Genomic DNA, 22,443 nt, shown 5'->3' with positions numbered 1-22,443 from the left:
TGGTCAAGTTAGACAGTGGTGAGATCTGACCAAAGACTTTAAATTGGCAATGGTGTTAATGAATCATGCAGATATCTGGGGAAGGAGCATTACAAGAAGGGGGAGCAGATAGCAGTGTGTTATATGGCTGGAGGGTAGTCAGCTTGGTTAAGGAAAAGCAGAGAAATATGGTACGGGGTTGGGGGAGACATATAGGGCCTTGTGAAGCCACTCAAAGGATTTTGGTTTTTATTCTGAGTGAAATGGGGAGCCCCTAGAAGGGCAGAGGTAGAGAAGCAACGTATCTGACTTGTTCTTTAATAGACAACCCTGGCTGCATATTTGATGGTGGGGGGAGAAGGAAGAACCAACCAAAATTTGTGAACCAAACATATATATAACCATAGGTGAAATAACATCTAAGTCTTTAGAATTCATTTAAGGATGTATTTATTTACAAGATACAAATGTTTAATATTTAATATGAATTAAAGTGCTTAATTTTACAATGTTTCTGATTCTCTGCCTTTATGACCAAATATACATATGTTACACAATATATACACTATCTGCAAGTATTTACATTCATATAGCTAGAAAAGAAAAATTACTTTGTGTATATTTTTTCACATTTGAGTTAACTCTAAAATTCTGATTACATACTTTTTCAATCTCATCAGTCAGCAATTCAAAACCCAAATAACACTTATACAAAAATATAAGTCAACTGCCACTCACAAAATGAAATGCTAGTTTGGTAAAATAAAAACAAAATACAATTTTATATACAGACATGATTGCTAATGAAGGGAGGACGCCCCTCAAGTGATACATTCCAACATCTATATAATGTGTAATATATAATGCAATTCCATTATCATAATGGTCCCTACAGAATATTATGTTTCTCCCCTAACCTACATATATATCACTCTATGTATTTGGTATTCACTTATTAAAATATGCTACAATGAGATTTCTTGATTTAATTTATCACTAAATCTACCTAATCTCACTAATTCAATCTATAATGAACTTTAGGAAGTGATGACCATCATGTTACTCAGTGACCCCAACAAGTTAGAAATGATCTTGTGGAAGTCATGTGCTATTTCATCTCAAAACATGGAAAAGACACTACATTCTGCCAAATGTTCAGTCCAGAAAGCAAAAGACCGTAATGGACTTTAGAGGGATTATCTTTTACCTCAGTTAATAGTGTCAAAAGTGGCCCAATAGAATGGCATTATCTTTTTCAAAGCCTGAAGGAAAAAGAAAGAAATGACAAGATATAAATGATACCACCCTGGCTGGACAGCTCAGTTGGTAAGAGCTTCGTCCTGAAGCACAAGTGTTGCCAGTTCAATCCCCGGTCAGGGCACATACAGGAACAGACAGATGTTCCTATCTCTCTCTCTCTCTCTCTCTCCCTCTCTTGCTAAAATCAATAAATAAAAATTAAAAAAATATGTTTATATAAAGATACAAATGATACAATTAAGAGGCCAAGGCGAAAGGCCTGGGTACAATAAATTCCATCAGTATGCAATTATGTAGATTTGTATCTTACTTTATATCATACCTGCAGTTTAAGTATTTTTCTCTTATCTTAACACACATTGCTCTGAACTGGAGGCCAGCAGTCTGTTCTGTCCACCTCTCTGTTCATTCCTGCTTGTTTCAGTTCCTAATTTTATTCCTCTCTACTGTATCAGTAAAGAAAGCAAAATTATCATCTCATGACATGATTACAGGCATAAATAAGAAGGAATTATACTAAAAATGCATGTGAATAATTTATGTTAAAATATTTAAACTAAAAATAAACAGTTCCTGTAAAAATTTCATTCCTATGAAAAAACAGAACTGGAAATCAACAGTATTTTTACATACATATATAAACTCAGAAATTCACAGAAAGGATTTTAAAAGTAGATTTAGTGGTCTTTATAGATATATATCCATATTTTCCAAATCTGGAGGATCTATAATAGACAGTAATATGAAAATAAAAAGCAGCCCGATTCAATTAAAACTGGATGAGAATAAAGAAAAAGCATGGTCCACGGATGTCAATACAGTCCTAAGAATAAGAACTGGTTAGCCACAGTTTTTATATTAATACATTCTTGAAGAATACAAAATTTAAGAATGAAAACATTAAGACATTCTTGTCTTTTGAATGAATTTTAACTTACAAATACTATGTGCTTAATCTTAGACCCGCTAACACAAATATCATATGATGTAGGAAATTTTAATTAATCTCCTATTTTGCATTATAGCAAAGATAACTGCAAAAAATGAGTTAGGGAAAAAAACCTTTTTCCCTAGTTTATTTGCTCCTGTTGGTGCCTTTTCCTCAGGATGGATCTAGCCCAGAAAAATTATCAGTTATCACAGACAATATGCTCAGAATAAGAACTTAAGGCTTTGAATAGAACCAGAAAAGATACCTAAAATTTAAAGGTAATAAAACACCCTGTTCCACAAAGTAGACGAGAAAAAGTAGAATGTAATTGTGAACTTGCCCAAGTATATTTGACCTAAGGTTTTTAGAAGGCATCAATGAATCCTTAACAACCCTGCAGAACTACAAAGTTTGTATACAGTTGTTTTTTTTAAATGTATGTACTTAGGACTACAACAAGTATTCTTTTAAAAAAATCCAATGTTTATCTATAGGTGGGGACATTTAAAAAGCTAGTTCTTTAAAAAGGTGTGGTAATTTTAAAAAATCGGGATATTTAAAAAAATGGCATAGGTCACCAGTGAAGCTAAATACTCCAACCTGTATGTTATTATATTTGGTGGAAAATGAAATGTTGCTTGATGAAGTAGTGCAGATGTGCTTTAATTGTTTCACCATCCATACCCTTTGCAAAAGCAAATTGGTTTTGATAGTTATTTGAATCCATGGAATAATGCCCATTCCCCCCACACACTTTCTCTTCCCTATACTGAGCAATGAGTTATATTGTTATTTCTAGAAGTTAATTCTCTATGTCCTGTGGCTAGGGGCATTCATATTAAAATTTCAGTATAAAAACATACCCTGAAGAGTTTTATTGCTTGCATACATGATAGCATTTATAGATGCCATTATTATAAAAGTGGCTGGTGGCATTTTTCATTATTGAGTCCCACTTAAAACCTGGAGATTGGTCTGCACTATATTTCATACTTCCCAAATGGTAGACTTTCAATAAAGCAAAATTTAAGTTTAAAAAAAATTGGAATGTTTTATAATGAATAGCCACTCTTAGCAAAGAAGTATTTTTTAAGTTCAAAGGAAGGGCACTTTAAAGAAAAGATGGCTTGGAAAGCACCAAATTAGAGAAAATAAATAAGACTCATATGGAATGTTGGTTTTAATAGGAAAGCAACCAATTACTTTTTTTAGGTTCAATCTGTCATGACTGCTCAGGTGTCTCAGAAATCAAAAGACACCAGTTATTCTTGTAATGAGTCATACTTTGAGGTCTTCTGGTTTAGTTGAGTGTTTACTAAATGGCTGACTAAGACTATTTCTTTGCCTTTCTCCAAGTAAAGCACTAGCGATTTCTTTAATAAAAAAAAACAGCAAAGGCTGCTTTCATTGCTTCTCTTTGTGCTTAGCTAAAGAAGATGGGGTGGGATGTATAGAGAGTGATGGGATAATCAGAAATTCTCTTCTTATAATAGTATTTCTAATTAAAAAAACAAGTTATGGATAATATTAAGAGCATGATAATAAATATTCTCTTCATGAGTATTCTTTCAATAACCTAAGTTAAATAACACGGATACTTATTGAGCCAAAACATGTCCATGTTACTTCCACTTCAGGAGAACTTACTGATAGGAAAAGTGTAGTCTTCTTGCTGTTTAGTTTTCAAAAAGAATCTGGTCCATAAATCTTCCAATTGGCCCTTATCTTTCCACTGTTCTATCCACATTTACAAAAGTCATCTTCTCAATAACCATTCTACATTTTTGCTGCTTCTCTATTCTTGAGAATAAGAAAACCAAAGCATCATCTATAGCTATAGTTTAACCTTCTCAATAACAATCCATGAACACAGATGTTGTACGTACAAGCACACGCACGCGTGCACGCGCAAATACACACACACACACACACACACACACACACACGGTTGGCAACTAGACAAGGAAAGCAATGCAAAATATTTCTAAGTCTGTCCCTGATTTAATAGAAAGAAGTTACCTTTTCTCTTTTTGGCTCCAAGTATTTGGTTTAACATAAATGATCATGGCTGGTATTTCTTTAATGGAGGAAGGCAACCTAATTATGTCAGCCATAAAGAGTTTATCTGCTCCTTTGGGGTAGGGAAAAATAGGAGATATTTCACATTTTCTTAAAAGGGTCTAAATTGATGAGTGAAAATCTTAAATTTTGAGTGACTCTAGTCTACATTTAAGTTGTAATTCCCAAGGCAGAGAGTAGTGAAGTCATCCTTGTGGGTTTCTAACCTGATGCAGTAAAAGTGATACTGTTCTTGGTATAACAAGGTAAATGCAAAACAAACAAAACCCAGATCTACCGTATTCCCCCATGTATAAGACGTACCTTTCCCCCAAAAATTTGGGGTCTAGAAACTGGGTGCATCTTATACAGTGGTTGTAGATTTTTTTTACCTGCATTTCCCGCTTTTTTGGGACAGTGATGAGGAGTTGTATGAATTTTATGATGAATAAAACTTGAGTTTAATGACTTTACATAATACTGTGTTCATATTTTGGGCCCCCAAATTAAAGTGCATCTTATACATGGGGAAATATGGTAATTTGAGAAAAGAAGTTAAATAGCCAACTTAATAAGTTTATGTGAGGTTTTAATCATAACTACAATATAATGAAGAGCAGCCTTTGTCACAAGGAATTCTATTTTGTCTGTAAGATTTCCTCAGAAGAATAAATGAGAAAAGAATATTCCAATGCTCTTCAATTATCTTGTACCTCCCAACACCTGCCATTGAAACACTGCTTTTCAATATTGCATCTCTCCTTTGTTCATGGAGGAGGTTTAGAGTGGTGCACAAACTTCCTTTAGTATCTACTCAGCCCCTTCAAACTAAGTTATCACATGTTAATTTTGTTTCATAGCTGACAAAGGAACAGGCCCACACAGTTATCTTAAGTATTCATTATATACAGTACTCATTTAACCACGCTTAACAGCCTTATGAAAAACAGTACAGTGTGCAGTTTGCTGATGTCCCAGTGCTGCATACGGTCAAGTGCTCTGTACCATTCAGGTTTCTGTGAAAATCTTTGTACAAAGTGATAGTAACTGCTTAACCATTAGAGGATTGTAAAAGGAAAAACAACCCGTAGGACTCTGACCATCCTGGTGACCAAAATGCACTTTATCTCAGAATAAGTAAAATTGAAGCATTAATTAAAACCTCACTTTAAATAGGAATTATTAGCACCTTCAAAGAGAGGCACTGTTTTAAATAGGCACAGAACAAAACCAAAAAAAATAGTACTTTAAAAATATGGTTGGAATTGATAAATATATCCCATGCCACTGCTTTTTCTTATTATAAAAATATCAATACCCTTAGATGTCAACCAGTTCGACATAAATCACCAAAAACACTAAAGATTAGAACACTGTCCAATTGCAAGATAAAACATGCTTTATACTTTAAAAATAAATTAGAAACAAATATGAAGCTAAAGCTGAAAAGCATGTAGAGTATATATTTTTATATTTAATTCTATATATACATAATTGCTATATACTTAAGATATTTTATTCTTAGGAGCATTTCTACAAAAACAAATATTACCTTTTCTTAATAAGTTGAAAGTTCAAAACCCAACAATCTGTTTTTTTTCTTTTGTTTTAAAAGGACATTATGTTATTTATGCAGCTTGAACTTTATAGACTAAAATTAAATAAGTTAATACAACAGCCTACACTGTCCTTACAATATTTTTAACCATGGATCTATTTTGGCAACATGGAGGTATATCTTCCAAACTGTTAACAATTCCTACATATGAAAGAGAAGATATTAAACGATTTCTTAAATGAAAGTAGCCTATTCTAACCTGATAGTGATATAATCAATTGACACCGTTTTCTCCACGACAAAAGTACATATTCAAGAAATAGCTCATTAAAAAATGCTCCATTTTTCACATTATTTCCAACTTTTATCGGTAGAATGGCTCTGCACATTAATTTCACCAAGAGTGTACAAACATAGGAAAAATAGTCCCCTAACAGATACATTTATGATCCTATATTTTCCAACATAAAGTGCTAAGAGATGAATGAGGAGAGCTGGGAATGTCTTGAGCTGTGAATCCTGAGACCCCCCCACACACTGTGGTTGGTACTGGAGTTCAGCATTCTGATTTTCATTTAGGTTCAGGATGATCATCCAAGGTAGCTGAATGCTCGTCAGGACCATCCGGTGTCTCACCTGTGACAGCCAGAAAGATGACTTTCAGCCACTTCTGTTTCAGTTCCTCACTGTCCGCAGCAAAGCTGTGCACAGACTTGGACTGGCTCAGCTTGAAACTGTGGGGCAGGTCTGCACTCCTTGGCATATCGTCCACACTATAGCCCAGGAGTGGAATGGTGGCCTGGGCTCTGACGTCCTAAAGACAAGATATAATACTTGAGTGGGTGAGATGTATAAGCGTGCTATGCACCGCCCTTTGTGACCTAGCTCCTCCTACTAAACCTCTTTTCCTACCACCGTATCCCACACACTTGCACTGTGAGCTCTCATGGACAAAGATGGTGATCTAGCAATCACACAGTGCCTGTATGTGAGGCCACTGACAATGCTGACTGACTGAATGAGTGAACATCTACATCAGCTAGGATTCACTGACACCTTTCTGTGGCGGACGTACTCAGCTCTTCATTTAGTGAGAAAAAGAAAAAAAAAATAACCATCTTACTGTATAAACCCAACAAATGTTAACGATTCTTTCATTACCAAACAAAGTTTTATTTGGTGTTTCGTTCATTTATGCATCGATTTATGGACAGGAAGAAGTTATAAGAAAAACCACAAAAGAGAATAAAATATGTACCTTGGTGTTTTAAATTCATTTATAAAAATAAAAGTTTTATCAGCCCTTAATGTAGATATACGCTAAAATACAACAGGTACATTTAAAATTTTATGTATTTCTAGGTGAATGCATTCTTAGTTTAAGTCAGGGGTAGTCAACCTTTTTATACCTACCGCCCACTTTTGTATCTCTGTTAGTAGTAAAATTTTCTAACCGCCCACCGGTTCCACAGTAATGGTGATTTATAAAGTAGAAAAGTAACTTGACTTTATAAAATTTATAAAGCAGAGTTACAGCAAGTTAAAGCATATAATAATTAATTACCAAGTACTTTATGTTAGATTTTTGCTAAGTTTGGCAAAATAAATCTTTATAAAACAACTTACTATAGTTAAATCTATCTTTTTATTTATACTTTGGTTGCTCTGCTACCGCCCACCATGAAAGCTGGAATGCCCACTAGTGGGTGGTAGGGACCAGGTTGACTACCAGTGGTTTAAGTGCTGTTTGTTTTTTTCTGTTGTTGTTGTGGGGTGGTTTTTTTTTTTGTATTTTTCCATAGTGAGAAGTGGGGAGAGGCAGACAGACTGCCACATGTGCCCAACCGGGATCTACCAGGCATGCCCATCAGGGGGCGATGCTCTGCCCTTCTGGGGTGTTGCTTCACTGTAATGGGAGCCATTCTAGCACCTGAGGCAGAGGCCATGGAGCCATCCTCAGCGCCTGGGCCAACTTTGCTCCAATGGAGCCTTGGCTGAGGGAGAGAAAGAGAGAGAGAGAGAGAGAGAGGAAGGAGAGGGGGAAGGGTGGAGAAGCAGATGGGCGCTTCTCCTCTGTGCCCTGGCCGGGCCTACATTCTACTGATGAGCCAACTGGCCAGGGCCAAGCGCTTTTTGTTAAGTATTATACAATTCATGGTGCCTGGTGCTGCTCTGTTTAGAAGCATGTCTGTTGTTCCCCCAGATTCATCTCAGATCCATGCACACATGGTTCTAAACAACTCTTACTGGATAACATTAACCTAAGCTTGATGTAAATTCCCCATCCTCTCAATTTTCCTCTTTCAGGTACCCCTCCATTCAAGGGAGGGGGTGGGAAAGGCTTACTCTTACTTCCTACCATTAAAAAGGCTCCTTCTCCCTCCTGCTTCTCCTGCTTCAGCCCCTTCTCCCGATACCCTTTCCTAACTCAGGTCACATTCTTCTCAAACCCACTAAGTAGGAATGAGAGAAGGGCAGATTCATGGGGTGAAGAAATTATTGGTGCCTGACCTGTGGTGGCGCAGTGGACAAAGCCTCGACCTGGAAATGCTGAGGTCGCTGGTTCGAAACCCTGGGCTTGCCTGGTCAAGGCACATATGGGAGTTGATGCTTCCAGCTCCTCCCCACCTTCTCTCTCTGTCTCTCTCTCCTCTCTCTTCCTCCTCTCTGTCTCTCTCTCTCCCTTTCTCTCTCCTCTCTAAAATGAATAAAAAAAAAAGTAAAAAAAAAAAGATTGGCAATAAAAGGAATCCACCAATTTAAGTAAACTTGAATTTTAGTTACTTATTATTTTTCCAATTGAAATGAAACAGTGAAGCTGGGCTCTTTTGTTCTATAAGGAGTGGTGGGAGGTGTGTGTGTGTGTGTGTGTGTGTGTGTGTGTGTGTGAGAGAGAGAGAGAGAGAGAGAGAGAGACAGAGAGAGACAGAGAGAGAGAGAGAGACAGAGAGAGGAACAGAAAGGGACAGACAGGAAGGGAGAGATGAAAAGCATCAATTCTTCATTGCGACACCTTAGTTGTTCGACTGCTTGCTCATATGTGCCTTGACCAGGGGGCTACAGCAGCACGAGTGACCCCTTGCTCAGGCCAGTGACCTTGGGCTCATACCAACGACTTTGGGCTTCAAGCCAGTGACCTCTGGGCTCAAGCCAGAGACTATAGGGTCATGTCTGTGATCCCACACTCAAGCCAGCGACCCCATACTCAAGCTGGTGAGCCTGTACTCAAGCCAGCAGCCCCGGGGTCTCGAACCTGGGTTCTCTGCATCCCAGTCTGATGCTCTATCCACTGCACCATTGCCTGGTCAGGCGGTGGGAGAATTCTGAGTCCAGTGTCTACCCGCTTCCCTCCCCATGGCCTCCACCCCCTCAGACAGATGCAGTGTGGATACCTGGGGGGCACCGTACATGTAGAGCACGAGAGGGTCTTGTTTGGGGATCACACACCAAGCTTTCTGCCAAGGTTTTGATTTCTCCATATACTGGAGGAAGCTGCACACCACACTGTTTCCAGATACCTCTGCTGACTCAATCTAGAAAAACATAATGGAAAGAAAGAGAGTAAGAGGGTGAGAACTAACACAAAACAGACAAGATAGTGAAGAATTCCATAGAAGGCAACATTTATTAAATAAGTGTGTTTATATAAAACATCTCCTGGGATCATCCAAAAGGTTCATCTGCAATTATTATTTTAAACACTCATTTAGATCTATTAGTCGTGTGGGAAAATACTTAAGTCAGTTTTAACTCTCTGTATTAGCAGACCTTAAATTTAAAGTTAAACATTTATTAACTACTTACTATGCAGGCACTCTTCATAGCTCACTAAGAAATGTATGATTTCTAAAAATTTATTTATAAAAAAAAAGAAATGTATGATTTCATTTAATCCTCACACCAACACCAAGGAGTTACGACTTTCATTATCTGTGAGGTTCAGAGATGAAATGGCTGTCCCAGGATCATACACTCAGGAATTGGCATGCTGGGGTTTGAGTCTGGATCCAGAGCCTAAATTTTTAACCACAATGCATCCCAACTTCAACGATGGAGGAATGCAGCATCAAAAAGGTAAATACTGGCCAGCAACCTTTGTCCTGAGAATTGAGATCATTTAAGTTTTAAAAATTGCCTTAATTGTTTGTAGAGCCATTTACAGTTTTCTGCTTTGCCTCCAACTAGATAAATCACTGGCTAAAAAAGGAATAAAACCATTTGACCACATAATGGTTTTTACTGCACACATTAAGGAAAGTGTCAAATCCTTAGGGTACTGCTACTCAGTGTCATCCCTTTAACAGCGCTGGGCCGCAAACTGTTTTGTTACTACTAGTTCAAGGTAAATGCAGCAAGTTAGAGCAAACACTGAGACACTGTCATAGCAATTTGATTTTGTGATGACACTCAAGCACACAACTGTGTATCTTTTTTTTTTTAATTTTAATAATTTTATTTTTTTAATGGGGTGATATCAATAAATCAGGATACATATATTCAAAGATAACATGTCCAGGTTATCTTGTCGTTCAATTATGTTGCATACCCATCACCCAAAGTCAGATTGTCCTCTGTCACCTTCTATCTAGTTTTCTTTGTGACCCTCCCCCTCCCCCTCCCCTTCTCCCTCTCCCCCTCCCCCTGTAACCACCACACTTATCAATGTCTCTTAGTCTCACTTTTATGTCCCACCTACATATGGAATAATGCAGTTCCTGTTTTTTTCTGATTTACTTATTTCACTTCATATAATGTTATCAAGATCCCACCATTTTGCTGTAAATGATCTGATATCATCATTTCTTATGGCTGAGTAGTATTCTATAGTGTATATGTGCCACATCTTCTTTATCCAGTCATCTATTGATGGGTTTTTTGGTTGTTTCCATGTCCTGGCCACTGTGAACAATGCTGCAATGAACATGGAGCTGCATGTGTCTTTATGTATCAATGTTTCTGAGTTTTGGGGGTATACACCCAGTAGAGGGATTGCTGGGTCATAAGGTAGTTCTATTTTCAGTTTTTTGAGGAACCACCATACTTTCTTCCATAATGGTTGTACTACTTTACATTCCCACCAACAGTATATGAGGGTTCCTTTTTCTCCACAGCCTCTCCAACATTTGCTATTACCTGTCTTAATAATAGCTAATCTAACAGGTGTGAGGTGGTATCTCATTGCCGTTTTGATTTGCATTTCTCTAATAATAAAGAAGATGAGCATCTTTTCATATATCTGTTGGCCATTTGTATTTCTTCCTGGGAGAAGTGTCTGTTCATGTCCTCTTCCCATTTTTTTATTGGATTGTTTGTTTGTTTTTTGTTGAGTTTTATGAGTTCTTTGTATATTTTGGATATTAGGCCCTTATCTGAGCTGTTGTTTGAAAATATCATTTCCCATTTAGTTGGCTGTCTGTTTATTTTGTTATCAATTTCTCTTGCTGAGCAAAAACTCAGTCTGATGTAGTCCCATTCATTAATTTTTGCCTTCACTTCTCTTGCCTTTGGAGTCAAATTCATAAAATGCTCTTTAAAACCCAGGTCCATGCGTTTAGTACCTATGTCTTCTTCTATGTACTTAATTGTTTCAGGTCTTATGTTTAGATCTTTGATCCATTTTGAGTTAATTTTAGTACAGTGGGACAAACTATAGTCATGTGGCTTTCCAGTTTTCCCAGCACCATATATTGAAGAGGCTTTCTTTTCTCCATTGTGTGTTGTTGGCCCCTTTATCAAAAATTATTTGACTATATATATGTGGTCCAACTGTGTATCTTACAAAGGTACTGAGCTGTGATGATTTGGAAATAAAACCAGTTCATCACAGATAGTTCAAGAAGCACTGGGGTGGCAAGCTCTGGCCACCAGCTGACCCCTGTTCTTGTACCGCCTGTGAGTTTAGAAGAGTTTTTACAGATAAACATTTAAAATCAATTTAATAATAGAGAACACTAATTTTGTGAACTCCAATGAAGAGAAATGTCACCTTTCCTTCCCCCACCAAAGAATTCCATTTTTTTTTACTACATTACAAAAAATTTTACTAAATTATTACATTTTAAAATTTGTCAATGTATGAACGACAAGATAACCTGGACATGTTATCTTTGAATATATGTATCCTGATTTATTGATGTCACCCCATTAAAAAAATAAAATTATAAAAACAAAATTTGTCAATGTAAATTGGTGAAAATTTGTTTTCTCTCATCTTATATAAATAATAATCTCAGTTTTGCCTCTTGGCCTGCAAATTGAAATAGTTTTTCTCTGGTCCTTTACAGAAAAAGGTTGTTCCTTGGTCTAGCGCATGTAACACTAGTTGGCACAAAGCAAGATGCAAATACTGCGTGTATGTATGTGTGCATGTGCGTTAGCCTAGCTACGTAATTGATATTTGCCCTCAAGTATAGGTTTTTCTAGAAAACCGTCTAGATTTTTTATTTCACAGATGCAGCCTGGAACTCACCTCTTCAAACAAACTGTCATCACAATTCAGTCGCATCAGTCGCTGTTGTTAAGTACGGAGCCTGTGTCCTTTCCACCCACCCTGCCTGAGAAAGCCCCATTTCGGTCTGCTATTCGAGTGACAGCTAGAATTCAGAGTTACACTTTTTGTGTGCAGACTTACACTTTAACCTTATATGAACCTTGAAGTTCATGATCCTTTTCCAGTTGCTCAAAATGACCTTTGCATACTTATAAAGAGTAAATGCTCAATAAACACTCATTGATTCTTTTTTTTTTTTTTTTTTTTTTTTTTTCAGAGAGAGAGAGAGAGAGAGAGAGGGATAGACAGGGACAGACAGACAGGAATGAAGAGAGATGAGAAGCATCAATCATCAGCTTTTCATTGCGCGTTGCAACACCTTAGTTGTTCACTGATTGCCCTCTCATATGCGCCCCGACTGCAGGCCTTCAGCAGACCGAGTAACCCCTTCCTCGAGCCAGCAACCCTGGGCTCAAGCTGGTGGGCTTTTTGCTCAAACCAGATGAGCCCGCGTTCAATCTGGCAACCTCGGGGTCTCGAACCTGGGTCCTCCGTATCCCAGTCCAATGCTCTATCCACTGCGCCACCGCCTGGTCAGGCCACTCATTGATTCTTAATAATTAACCATAGAAACTTAATGAACTAAGTATATCTATGACTTTAATATTTTTAATATTTTATTTTTTAAATTATTTTATTGATTTGAGAGAAGAAGGGAGGGAAAAAGAGGCAGGAATATCGATCTGTTCCCGTATGTGCCCTGATCAGAAATCAAACCTGCAACCTCTGTGCTTCGGGACAACACTTCAACCAACTGAGCTATCTGGCCAGGGCTCTATCTATCACTTTATGTACATAGAATTTTAATCTTGAGCCTATTTTTTACAGACTTTTCAGGCTATCTTGAACTTTCTGCCTCCAAGGCCTTATTATATCTTTCGGTGTGAAACTCATTTCAGATACAAGTTGCATTATGGTTTTCAGGCTTGGGGGTCTGAATGTATTCTATTTACAACATGAGTCAAAATCACTTGTGAAATATTTCAATAATATTTCAATGTACTTATGAGATTACTGTCACTGGCTATTAAATAATACTTTTACTAAAAGTCATTAAGTTGGAAGAACTTTTCAGGTAATAAATGAATACTTTAATCTAAAGTTTAATAATTTCATGCAGTAGTATTTCAAAGCCAGTATGATGAAACCAAGAGAAAAAATTTTCTTTTATAAAATACACTACAATTGCCTGACTGGTGGTAGCGCAGTGAATAGAGTGTCCACATGGGACACTGAGGTCCTAGGTTCGAAACCCTGAGTTCGCCGGCTTGTGCGAGCTCATCGGCTTGAGCACACAGGCTCACTGGCTTAAGCACTGGGTCGCCGGCTTGAGTGTGGGATCATAGACGTGACTCCATGGTCGCTGGCTTGAGCAAGGGGTCACTGGCTCAGCTTGGGCCTCACCCTTTCCCCCATCACGGCTTGTATGAGAAGCAATCAATGAACAAAGTGATACAACTATGAGTTGATGCTTCTCATCTCTTTCCCTCCTGTCTGTCTGTCTCTCTCAACAAACAAAAAAACCACTATAATAATTTGGGCGTTAGACAATATAACAATTACTTCTTTAGTATTTGACTATAGCTACCTTCATAAAATCAATATATATTATATTTACTCGCAAATGCAGAACACCGCCCCTTTTCTTTTTATACAACTGTGATCCCAAAATTCAGCAATACATAACAAAAGTATGACTTGCTCATTGTTCTCCAAATTGTTAAATACTAAAAAATAACACAATGTGTTATTTCTATTCTTTAGAGTTAAAAGACAATTTTATTTTCCTTATATAAAAATCTAAAGCACATCCAACATTTACTATTTCATACCTCTAAAATCCCTTTTCTTTTCTTTTCTTCACTGTCTGCGAATCCACTTATTATTTGGTAACAGTCTTTACAAACTTTGCTCAGTTTACCACCGTCATACTCCAGCTGAGCTTTGTAATCAGAACACTTCCAACAAACCACCTTAAATTAGAAAAGGTAATTAAAAGTGAGTAATAACATTTAAAAAATAAGATTTAAGCCATAAACATTTATGATGATAATAAATGAGAAAGAGTTATATATAAAAGGCAAAGTTTTATTACACTAAGTATATCCCTGTGAACATTAGGATTATTTATCATAATAACATAATGTTGATTGTGAAATGCTTGCTCACCCTTTTCTTCCTGACCTCTAATGGTAGATCTTCAAAGGCTGGGTCCAGACCGTTCCTCTTCATACCTCTGGATGTTTCATCAATATCCTCCCAAAATGCACCCATAAGATTCTCTGCCTTCAGCGCTCTGCTTCCCCCACCCCGCCCTTCCCAACCGGCCCCCTTTCCCTGTGTCCCTAAAGCAGGAGATAGCACAGCCATCTAACCAGTCATGGCAAGTCATAAACCTAGGATCATCCCAACATCTCTCTACAGCTCACCCCCTGAAGTAACTGCATTAAAGTCCTGCTGATTTTACCGCCTAGTTTTCCAATCTGCCCATTTTCCCACAGCTCCCTTGTAGTCACCGAGTCCAGGCTATCAGTCCTGGTTGGGACCGCAATAGCCTCGTGACTGCTCCTTGTCACATTCTTACTCGCCTCCAGGCCTCTACCCTCACACTCTCCAAGCTATTTTCCAAATAGCATTTTTTAACAGAAAAATGGTTCTTAAAAACCATAATCTGGTATATTTCTCCTCTACATAAAATCCTTCAGTCTTCCCTTTGCTGTTAGATAATAAATAAATTCTTAACTACAGACTACGGAGTCCTGCGTAATCTGCCCCACCTCCTCCCTGTATCTGTAGTGACAATGGCTTCTACAGCCCCTCAAAGTGCTATGCTCTCTCCTCCTGCATCTCTGCTTCATGAGTGAACTCCTGATCATCCTTCAGAGATGTTGACTCAAATTTCACATCTTTAAGGAGGACTCTTCCAACATCCAGAACATAGCTGTCTCTTGTCCCTGGGCTACTAGAGTTCCCTGTACTCTTTTTCATGTTATCCAAGTTCTAATCACATGGTTGTGTGATTATCGGACTGTCACCCTGAGTAGGCCGTCAACTCTATGGGATTGTCCTTGTATATTCTGCTCAGCAGCATTCATAAGCATCTATAGAATGCCAAGGAACGAATGACTATAATGAAAATATATACTATCTCTCAGTGAATGGTATTTTTTCTTGCTATAGGAAAAGTGTTATTAAAAAAAAAAAACCCTTCCACTTAAAAAAATTATCTTCTGCTTCTAGAAGCAATTTTCCCCCATTCATAGTGAACAAACTCTATTCAAGAAATGTAAGTATTAGTAACACTTTTGGTTTAGGTTCCCAGTATGTAAAATTCATGATTAAAAAGTATTCACTGGGCCCTGGCCAGTTAGCTCAGTGGTAGAGTGTTGGCCCAGCATGTGGATGTCCCAAGTTTGATTCCCAGTCGGTGCACCCAGGAGAAGCAACCATCTGCTTTCCCACCCCTCCCTCCTTCTCTCTCTCTCTCTTCCCCTCCCACAGCCATGGCTCGATTGGTACAAGAGCATCAGCCCCGGGCACTGAGGATGGCTCCATGGAGCCTCCACTTCAGATGCTAAAAATAGCTTGGCTGTGAGCATGGCCCCAGATGGGCAGAGCATCAGCCCAGATGGGGTTGTCAGGTGGATCCCAGTAGGGGTGCATGCGGGAGTCTGTCTCTCCATCTCTCCTCTTCTCACTTGGAAAAGAAGAAAAAAAAGTATTCACTGTTTTCTCATAATTACTATAAACTACTCTAGGATTTAAAATCAGACATATCTGCATCTATAAATTCCTATTAATATCTTATTTTCAAATCATATCAGAGTATTTTGATGATCCACATTCAAACACATTTTTTTTTTAATTTTTTTAAATTTATTTTAGTGAGGAGAGAGAGGGAGAAGCGGGGAAGGAGCAGGAAGCACTAACTCTTATATGTGCCTTTACCAGGCAAGCCCAGGGTTTCAAACCCGTGACCTCAGTGTTCCAGGTCAATGCTTTATCCACTGCGCCACCACAGGTCAGGCTCAAACACATTTTCATTTGTTTACTGAACCATGTATATCAGTACCTAAGATCATTTCAAGCAAATTCAATGATAAATATTAAATAGTCTTACCCTGAGGGTGAACAAAAAGAGATGCCTGCTATAAATTTGATTTTGACTATAAAACTGCCTTGCTGAGTCAGAACTTAGGAACAGAGGAAGAATAAATCTGTAGTGTGAAAAGACTCTAAAAGAGCTAGCAGTAAGAACCGCTGCACTTAAGCACACTAATAATATATTAGATCATTACACTGCAATGCTCACCCTTCTCTATGTTTACTCATTGCTTTTTAGAAGACAGTGTGTAATCTTCAGCTGGGTTTACACGGCCCTCCAAAGCCTGCTGCTACCTCTTTCTAGTTTCGTATCATGCTTTGTTCCTGGTTACTCTTACAATATGAAACAACTCAATTGCTGAAAACCTGTTCTGTGCTTCCTTGGCCTCGAGTTGCTGATTTTGTTAGAGAAATATCACTGCTCTTAAATGGACCAGTGTGTCCTTTTACGTTTATAACCGTTAAGCTCTAAGGTGCACCCAGTGGGCCCCTGTGTTTGACGGGCTCACTTCTCCCTGCCCAGAAACAACTATGTCAATCTCCCCCACATCTCTTCCTTCCCTCTTTCCACTTTCAGCTGATGACATTTTCTCATACATCGATGAAAATATATCTATCATCAGACCTCAATGCCCTCCTTTCCCACCACCAAATCTACAACACACCCACATTTGTACCCATCCTTTCCATTACAATGGAGGGAAGTTGCCCTCTCCCCATCAAAAGGTTGGACTGCCACTTATACTAACAAGTTCTATCTATTTTCTCAAAGCCATCAACTCCTTTGGTTATTATTTCTTCCGCCACAATTCACCTTACTCATTCTACTCCGGCATACGACCTTTCGACAGTCTCAAGAGCAGACCGAGCTCAGGCCAACCTCAGGGCCTCGGACATGCAGGCTCTGCCCACCTCCCCTCCTATGGTCAGCTCTTGCCCACCTGTGAGGCATCAGCTTAAATATAAACCACTCCATTAGCTCTTCATTTTTCTACCTAAAAGTGGTGTCAAATCCTCTTCCTTGCCATTATTTGCCGTTTTAAACCTTTTGACTGCCTCCTTACTGTATTTATAATAATTTGAAATGCTTATTTGTCCATTTACCTGCTTGGATCTATTTTCTCCATTAGAATGTAAGCCCTGTGAAGCTGAGTATCATTTTGCTTACCATTTTTTTTTCTCCAGGACCCAACATAGTGCTTTGTGCAAGTTAAGTTTATCCACAAAGCACTTTGCTGAGGTGATGATTTTACAATACCTATAGAGTTACTGGCAATCTCACGTACATGGCCACAGGCCCGACAGTGATGCCTTCTCCTTGTCAGCGCGTTGAAAGACTCTTTACATTTCATACACATCGTGACTTCATTATCTCGGATCCATCTGGGGGCTCTCTTCCCTAGCTCGGCAGTCTTAAAAGAAAAGAGAAATTCAATTTTAATAGGGGAAAAAAACCTGTCATTTTCTTTCTCTCTTTCTTTCTACAAAGCATTTTAACAACATTGTTCATACCAGGTTCTGGTAAAGGAGTAAAAGGTTCAAAGAATTTAAGCAGCATAAAAAAGGGACTCACTACTACATTCATTGAAGAAGGAATGAGATTCTGTTATTGTGAAGGAAAAAGGTTTGAGGATGAGATGACCTGATGGATCTGTTATAACTGCAAAGAGTGAAGAGCTTAAAGATAAGAATTTAATTCATTTAAAAAAAAAAGAATTTAATTCATTTAATTCAACTTACAGAAACCTCCGACTGACTGTCATTATCCTTCGCAATTGCATTCCTGAAGGTTTCATGCCTCTGATGGAAAGCATCGATAGTCTCCTGAAGGGCCTGAGATATAAATAAAATTCAAAGCACACATTAAAGTATCACATGCAAAGCAATGAAAATACTTTATTAAACAAATATCTATGATGGGAAACACTTTAAATATCAGTGACCTTGATCTGATAATTACATGTACACAATACAACATCTGCATACCTGTGTATACACAGAGGTCACCAAAAAGCAAAAATAAAAATAGAAATAAGGTTTAGTTGCGAGCAGACACCGCCGACTCAGCATCGTTCAGGTTTCCCCTCCCGCAGTCATGTCCGAGGCAGTCTCCCAAGCAGCTGGGGAAGCTCTTTATCAGAGGTTTGAGGTTATTTTTAAAAAAGATTTTATTTATTGATTTTACAGAAAGAGGAGGAAGGGAATGCGAGAAGTAGCTGCTTCCCTCTAGTTGTTCATTGGTTGTTTGTCATATGTGCCTTGACCTGGCAAGCCCAGGGTTTCGAACTGGAGACCTCAGCACTTCAGGTTCAGTGCTCTATCCACTGCGCCACCGCAGGTCAAGCAAAGGTTTGAGCTTTGAAACAACCGATGAGAGTCTGAGGCACCATTCTGAGCAATGGGGAACACTCCCAGACTATATGGTGATGAGAGGCCCAAACACCAAGAACTCCAGAGGCTTTCGGTTTATCGGAGATGCCACTGTGAAGGAGGTGGATGCAACCATGAATGCAAAGCCACGTGATGAGGACCGAAGACTTGTGGGACCAAAGAGGAAGTCTCAGGAGAAGATTCTCAAAGACCTGGTGCCCGCTTCACTGTGAAGACTTTTGTCAGTGGTATTAAAGAACACACTGAAGAACATCACCTACGAGATTATTTTGAACAGTATGAAAAAACTGAAGTGACTGACCAAGGCAGTGGCAAAAGAGAGGCTATGCTTTTGTAACCTTTGATGACCATGACTCTGTAGACAAGAATATCATTCAGAAATCCCATACTGTGAATGGCCACAACTGCGAAGTAAGGAAAGCCTTATCTAGCAAGATGGCTAGTGCTTCATCCAGCCAAAGAGGCTGAAGTTCTGAAAACTTCAGAGGTGATCATGGAGGAAATTTCAGTGGTCATGGTGGCTTTGGTGGCAGCAGTGATGGTGGAAGATATGATGGCAGTGGGGATGACTATAATGGATTTGGTAATGCCAGAAGCAATTTTGGAGGTGGTGGAAGCTACAATAATTTTGGCAGTTACAACAACCAACCTTCAAATTTTGGGCCAATGAAAGGAGAAAACTTTGGAGGCAGAAGCCAGTATTTTGCTAAATCACAAAACGGAAGTGGCTGTGGCAGTTCCTGCAGCTGTAGAAGCAAAGGCGGTGGCGGGGGTTTTAACTACTGCCAGGATGCAAAACTTAGCAGGAGAGGAGAGCCGGAGAAGTGACAGGGAGCTACAGGGGACAACAGATTTATCAGTTCAGCCCAGCACAGTGGTAGGAGGGCCTAGCTGTGGCAAAGAATGTATGTTTTAGACCAGGGGTCCCCAAACTTTTTACACAGGGGGCCAGTTCACTGTCCCTCAGACCGTTGGAGGGCCGCCACATACAGTGCTCCTCTCACTGACTACCAATGAAAGAGGTGCCCCTTCCGGGAGTGCAGCGGGGAGCCGGATAAATGGCCTCAGGGGGCCACATGCGGCCCACGGGCCCTAGTTTGGGGACGCCTGTTTTAGACAGTACACAAGTGAACTGGCACAAAAACTCAAGGACTGCATTTGTGACTAATTGTATCACAGGTTATTTTAGTTTCTGTCCTGTGGAAAATGTAAAGCATTCCAACAGGGTTTTAATGTAGATTTATTTTGCACACATGCTGTTGATTGCTAAATGTAATGATGTTGAATAAATGTGCCTTTTAAAAAAAATAGAAATAAAGTTTACCTTGATCCATTCTTCCTTGTCTTGTTCAGAACTAAAACAAAACAAAATTAAACTGAATGCAGAGACCATTAATGAGTTACAACTGGTGAATAAAACTACATTTTGATGTTGTTCCAACTTTCTGGAAAATTCAAGGATGTCCAAGAAGGAGTTACCATCAAAATTAAACAGAATCTCTGGCAACTGAACAAATAAATTCTTTCTTTTTTTTTTTTTTTCTGTGACAGAGACAGAGAGAGACAGAGAGAGGGATAGATAGGAAGGGAGAGAGATGAGAAGCATCAATTCTTTGTTGCAGCACCTTAGTTGTACATTGATTGCTTTTTCATATGTGCCTTGACCAGGGGGCTACAGCAGACCAAGTGACCTCTTACTCAAGCCAGCGACCTTGGGCTCAAGCTGGTGACCTCAGGGTTTTGAACTCGGGTCCTCCCAGTCCGATGCTCTATCCACTGCTCCACTGCCTGGTCAGGCCAAATAAATTCTTGAACAGAGTTTTAGACCATCCACTTACTTTTGTACACATAATTTTTGGTGGGGACAGATAAGCTTAGCTTTTATAACATACTGTACTGATAATAAGTTTAACAACCATCATCTAGTTACAGACATCAGACAACTCTGTAGATCTAGCATTACACTGATATACAACTTGTCTTCCAATTCACCTTTATAAAAACAGAAGAGGTTTTAAAGGCTACTAGTGACAGTTCATTTTAAGAAAGATTATAACTAGCCTCGAGGATCTAAAATATCTTTGTAAGGCATTAGGGAGTATTGAACATTTCCTTTGATGAACAATTTAATTATATTTTGCTAGAAGGCTTCAGGTAATAATACCACACCTAGCCAATTATAGATAAAGCAAAACAAAAATTTTAAATGGCTGTAGGAAGGTAAGTTTCACAGATTAATGGATCCCAGTATTTAATAATTTTCAGTTGAAAAAAAAATTTTCTTAACTATAGTCAAGTCCTCTGTTTTCCTGTTGAGGCAAATTTTCTTTATTCATCTCCCTTGTGGTAGCTTGTGTAGCTGGTTGTTGTACTATATTAGAAAAATCCACTTTAGTATTAGTCGACTCTGGACTAAGATCTCCAAATCAAGGAATTTTAAAGACTTTCCAAGAGTGGCTTCTATCTACACGTGTTTGCTAGGCTAGGGCTAAGTTTAAGTTCCAGCCTGAATGTCACAGGCCTGTTCTCACAGGGATCACATATGTATGAGTCTGATGGGAGGTTTGCTCCTGTGACAGTATCCATCTTTCCAGTAAATATACTGTTGAGCATTAGTGTCTGAGGACCGCTGCTGAACTCTGTGACTATCACCTGAGAGATTCTGCTTATCGTTCATCTGGTAATCCTTGGAGGTGAGGGGGCTTCAATTTCCCCCCTCAAAAAAGATATTTCCCTATTGATATTTTCCTGTGTCTCCTGCCACCCCCCAATCAGCGCTACTGCCCTGAGAGTACAGCTGCATGCTAAATGCTTTTAGCTTTAGCTTTTTTTTTTTTCTTGATGTTAGAAACGGGGAGGCAGTCAAACAGACTCCCACATGCGCCCAACAGGGATCCACCCGGCATGCCCACCAGGGGGCGATGCTCTGCCCATCTGGGGTGTTGCTCTGTTGCAACCAGAGCCATTCTAGTGCCTGAGGCAGAGGCCATGGAGCCATCCTCAGCGCCAGGGCCAACTTTGCTCCAATGGAGCCTTGGCTGCGGGAGGGGAAGAGAGAGACAGAGAGGAAGGAGAGGGAGAGGGGTGGAGAAGCAGATGGGCACTTCTCCTGTGTGCCCAGGCCGGGAATTGAACCCAGGACTCCTGCAAGCCAGGCTGACGCTCTACCACTGAGCCAACCGGCCAGGGCCTAGCTTTAGCTTTTTAAGTGCAAGGGCACTTGGTATGTCTCTAATACTCTTTGTTTTACTTTCTCAGTCACAGTAGACTTATTCACTCTTTTGTTTAGTTTATCACTATATTTTTATATTCATTATGCAACTAAAAATCATTGAATAAAAATGACAGAAAAAACAGGAATACTTTAAACCCTTTTGAATAGGGGAGTGTGAACAGAGGAGGAGTGGCCAGTCTTGAGGCAGAATCATTTAGCGAGGAGAGCAGACTCCTTCTTCTTCAGGGGGCTTCAGAAGGGAATTTTCCTGAAATATCTCCAAATATACCCAGTTCTGGGTTCTATGTAATCTCACTAACATTCTGACTTTCTGGGCCTTTCAATGTTTGTCTCTATCCTTGAGAGTCATTATAGAACAGATGACAGACAAGTAATCC

General features: G+C 39.0%; 1 protein-coding gene and 1 pseudogene across 1 annotated transcript in view; one reads left to right on the top strand and one right to left on the bottom strand.

Annotated features, from left to right (window-relative positions):
• Nucleotides 1-432: 432 nt before the first annotated feature.
• Nucleotides 433-22,443, bottom strand: part of FGD4 (FYVE, RhoGEF and PH domain containing 4) — a 277,447-nt gene continuing 255,436 nt past the window's right edge. Inside the window, exons 12-17 of the mRNA XM_066368922.1 lie at nucleotides 20,156-20,186; nucleotides 18,181-18,273; nucleotides 17,727-17,852; nucleotides 14,169-14,309; nucleotides 9,179-9,319; nucleotides 433-6,600 (exon numbers count right to left, since the gene is read on the bottom strand). Of these exons, the coding sequence (XP_066225019.1) occupies nucleotides 6,358-6,600; nucleotides 9,179-9,319; nucleotides 14,169-14,309; nucleotides 17,727-17,852; nucleotides 18,181-18,273; nucleotides 20,156-20,186 (775 nt within the window). The 3' untranslated portion in view covers nucleotides 433-6,357. The remainder of the gene's footprint in view (nucleotides 6,601-9,178; nucleotides 9,320-14,168; nucleotides 14,310-17,726; nucleotides 17,853-18,180; nucleotides 18,274-20,155; nucleotides 20,187-22,443) is intronic.
• LOC136393910 (heterogeneous nuclear ribonucleoprotein A1-like) lies at nucleotides 18,552-19,659 on the top strand (annotated as a pseudogene).

This window comes from Saccopteryx leptura, chromosome 2 (genome assembly GCF_036850995.1).
Source record: "Saccopteryx leptura isolate mSacLep1 chromosome 2, mSacLep1_pri_phased_curated, whole genome shotgun sequence".
In the NCBI taxonomy this organism is placed as follows: Eukaryota; Metazoa; Chordata; class Mammalia; order Chiroptera; family Emballonuridae; genus Saccopteryx; species Saccopteryx leptura.
This window is presented reverse-complemented; position numbering and strand designations above follow the sequence as displayed.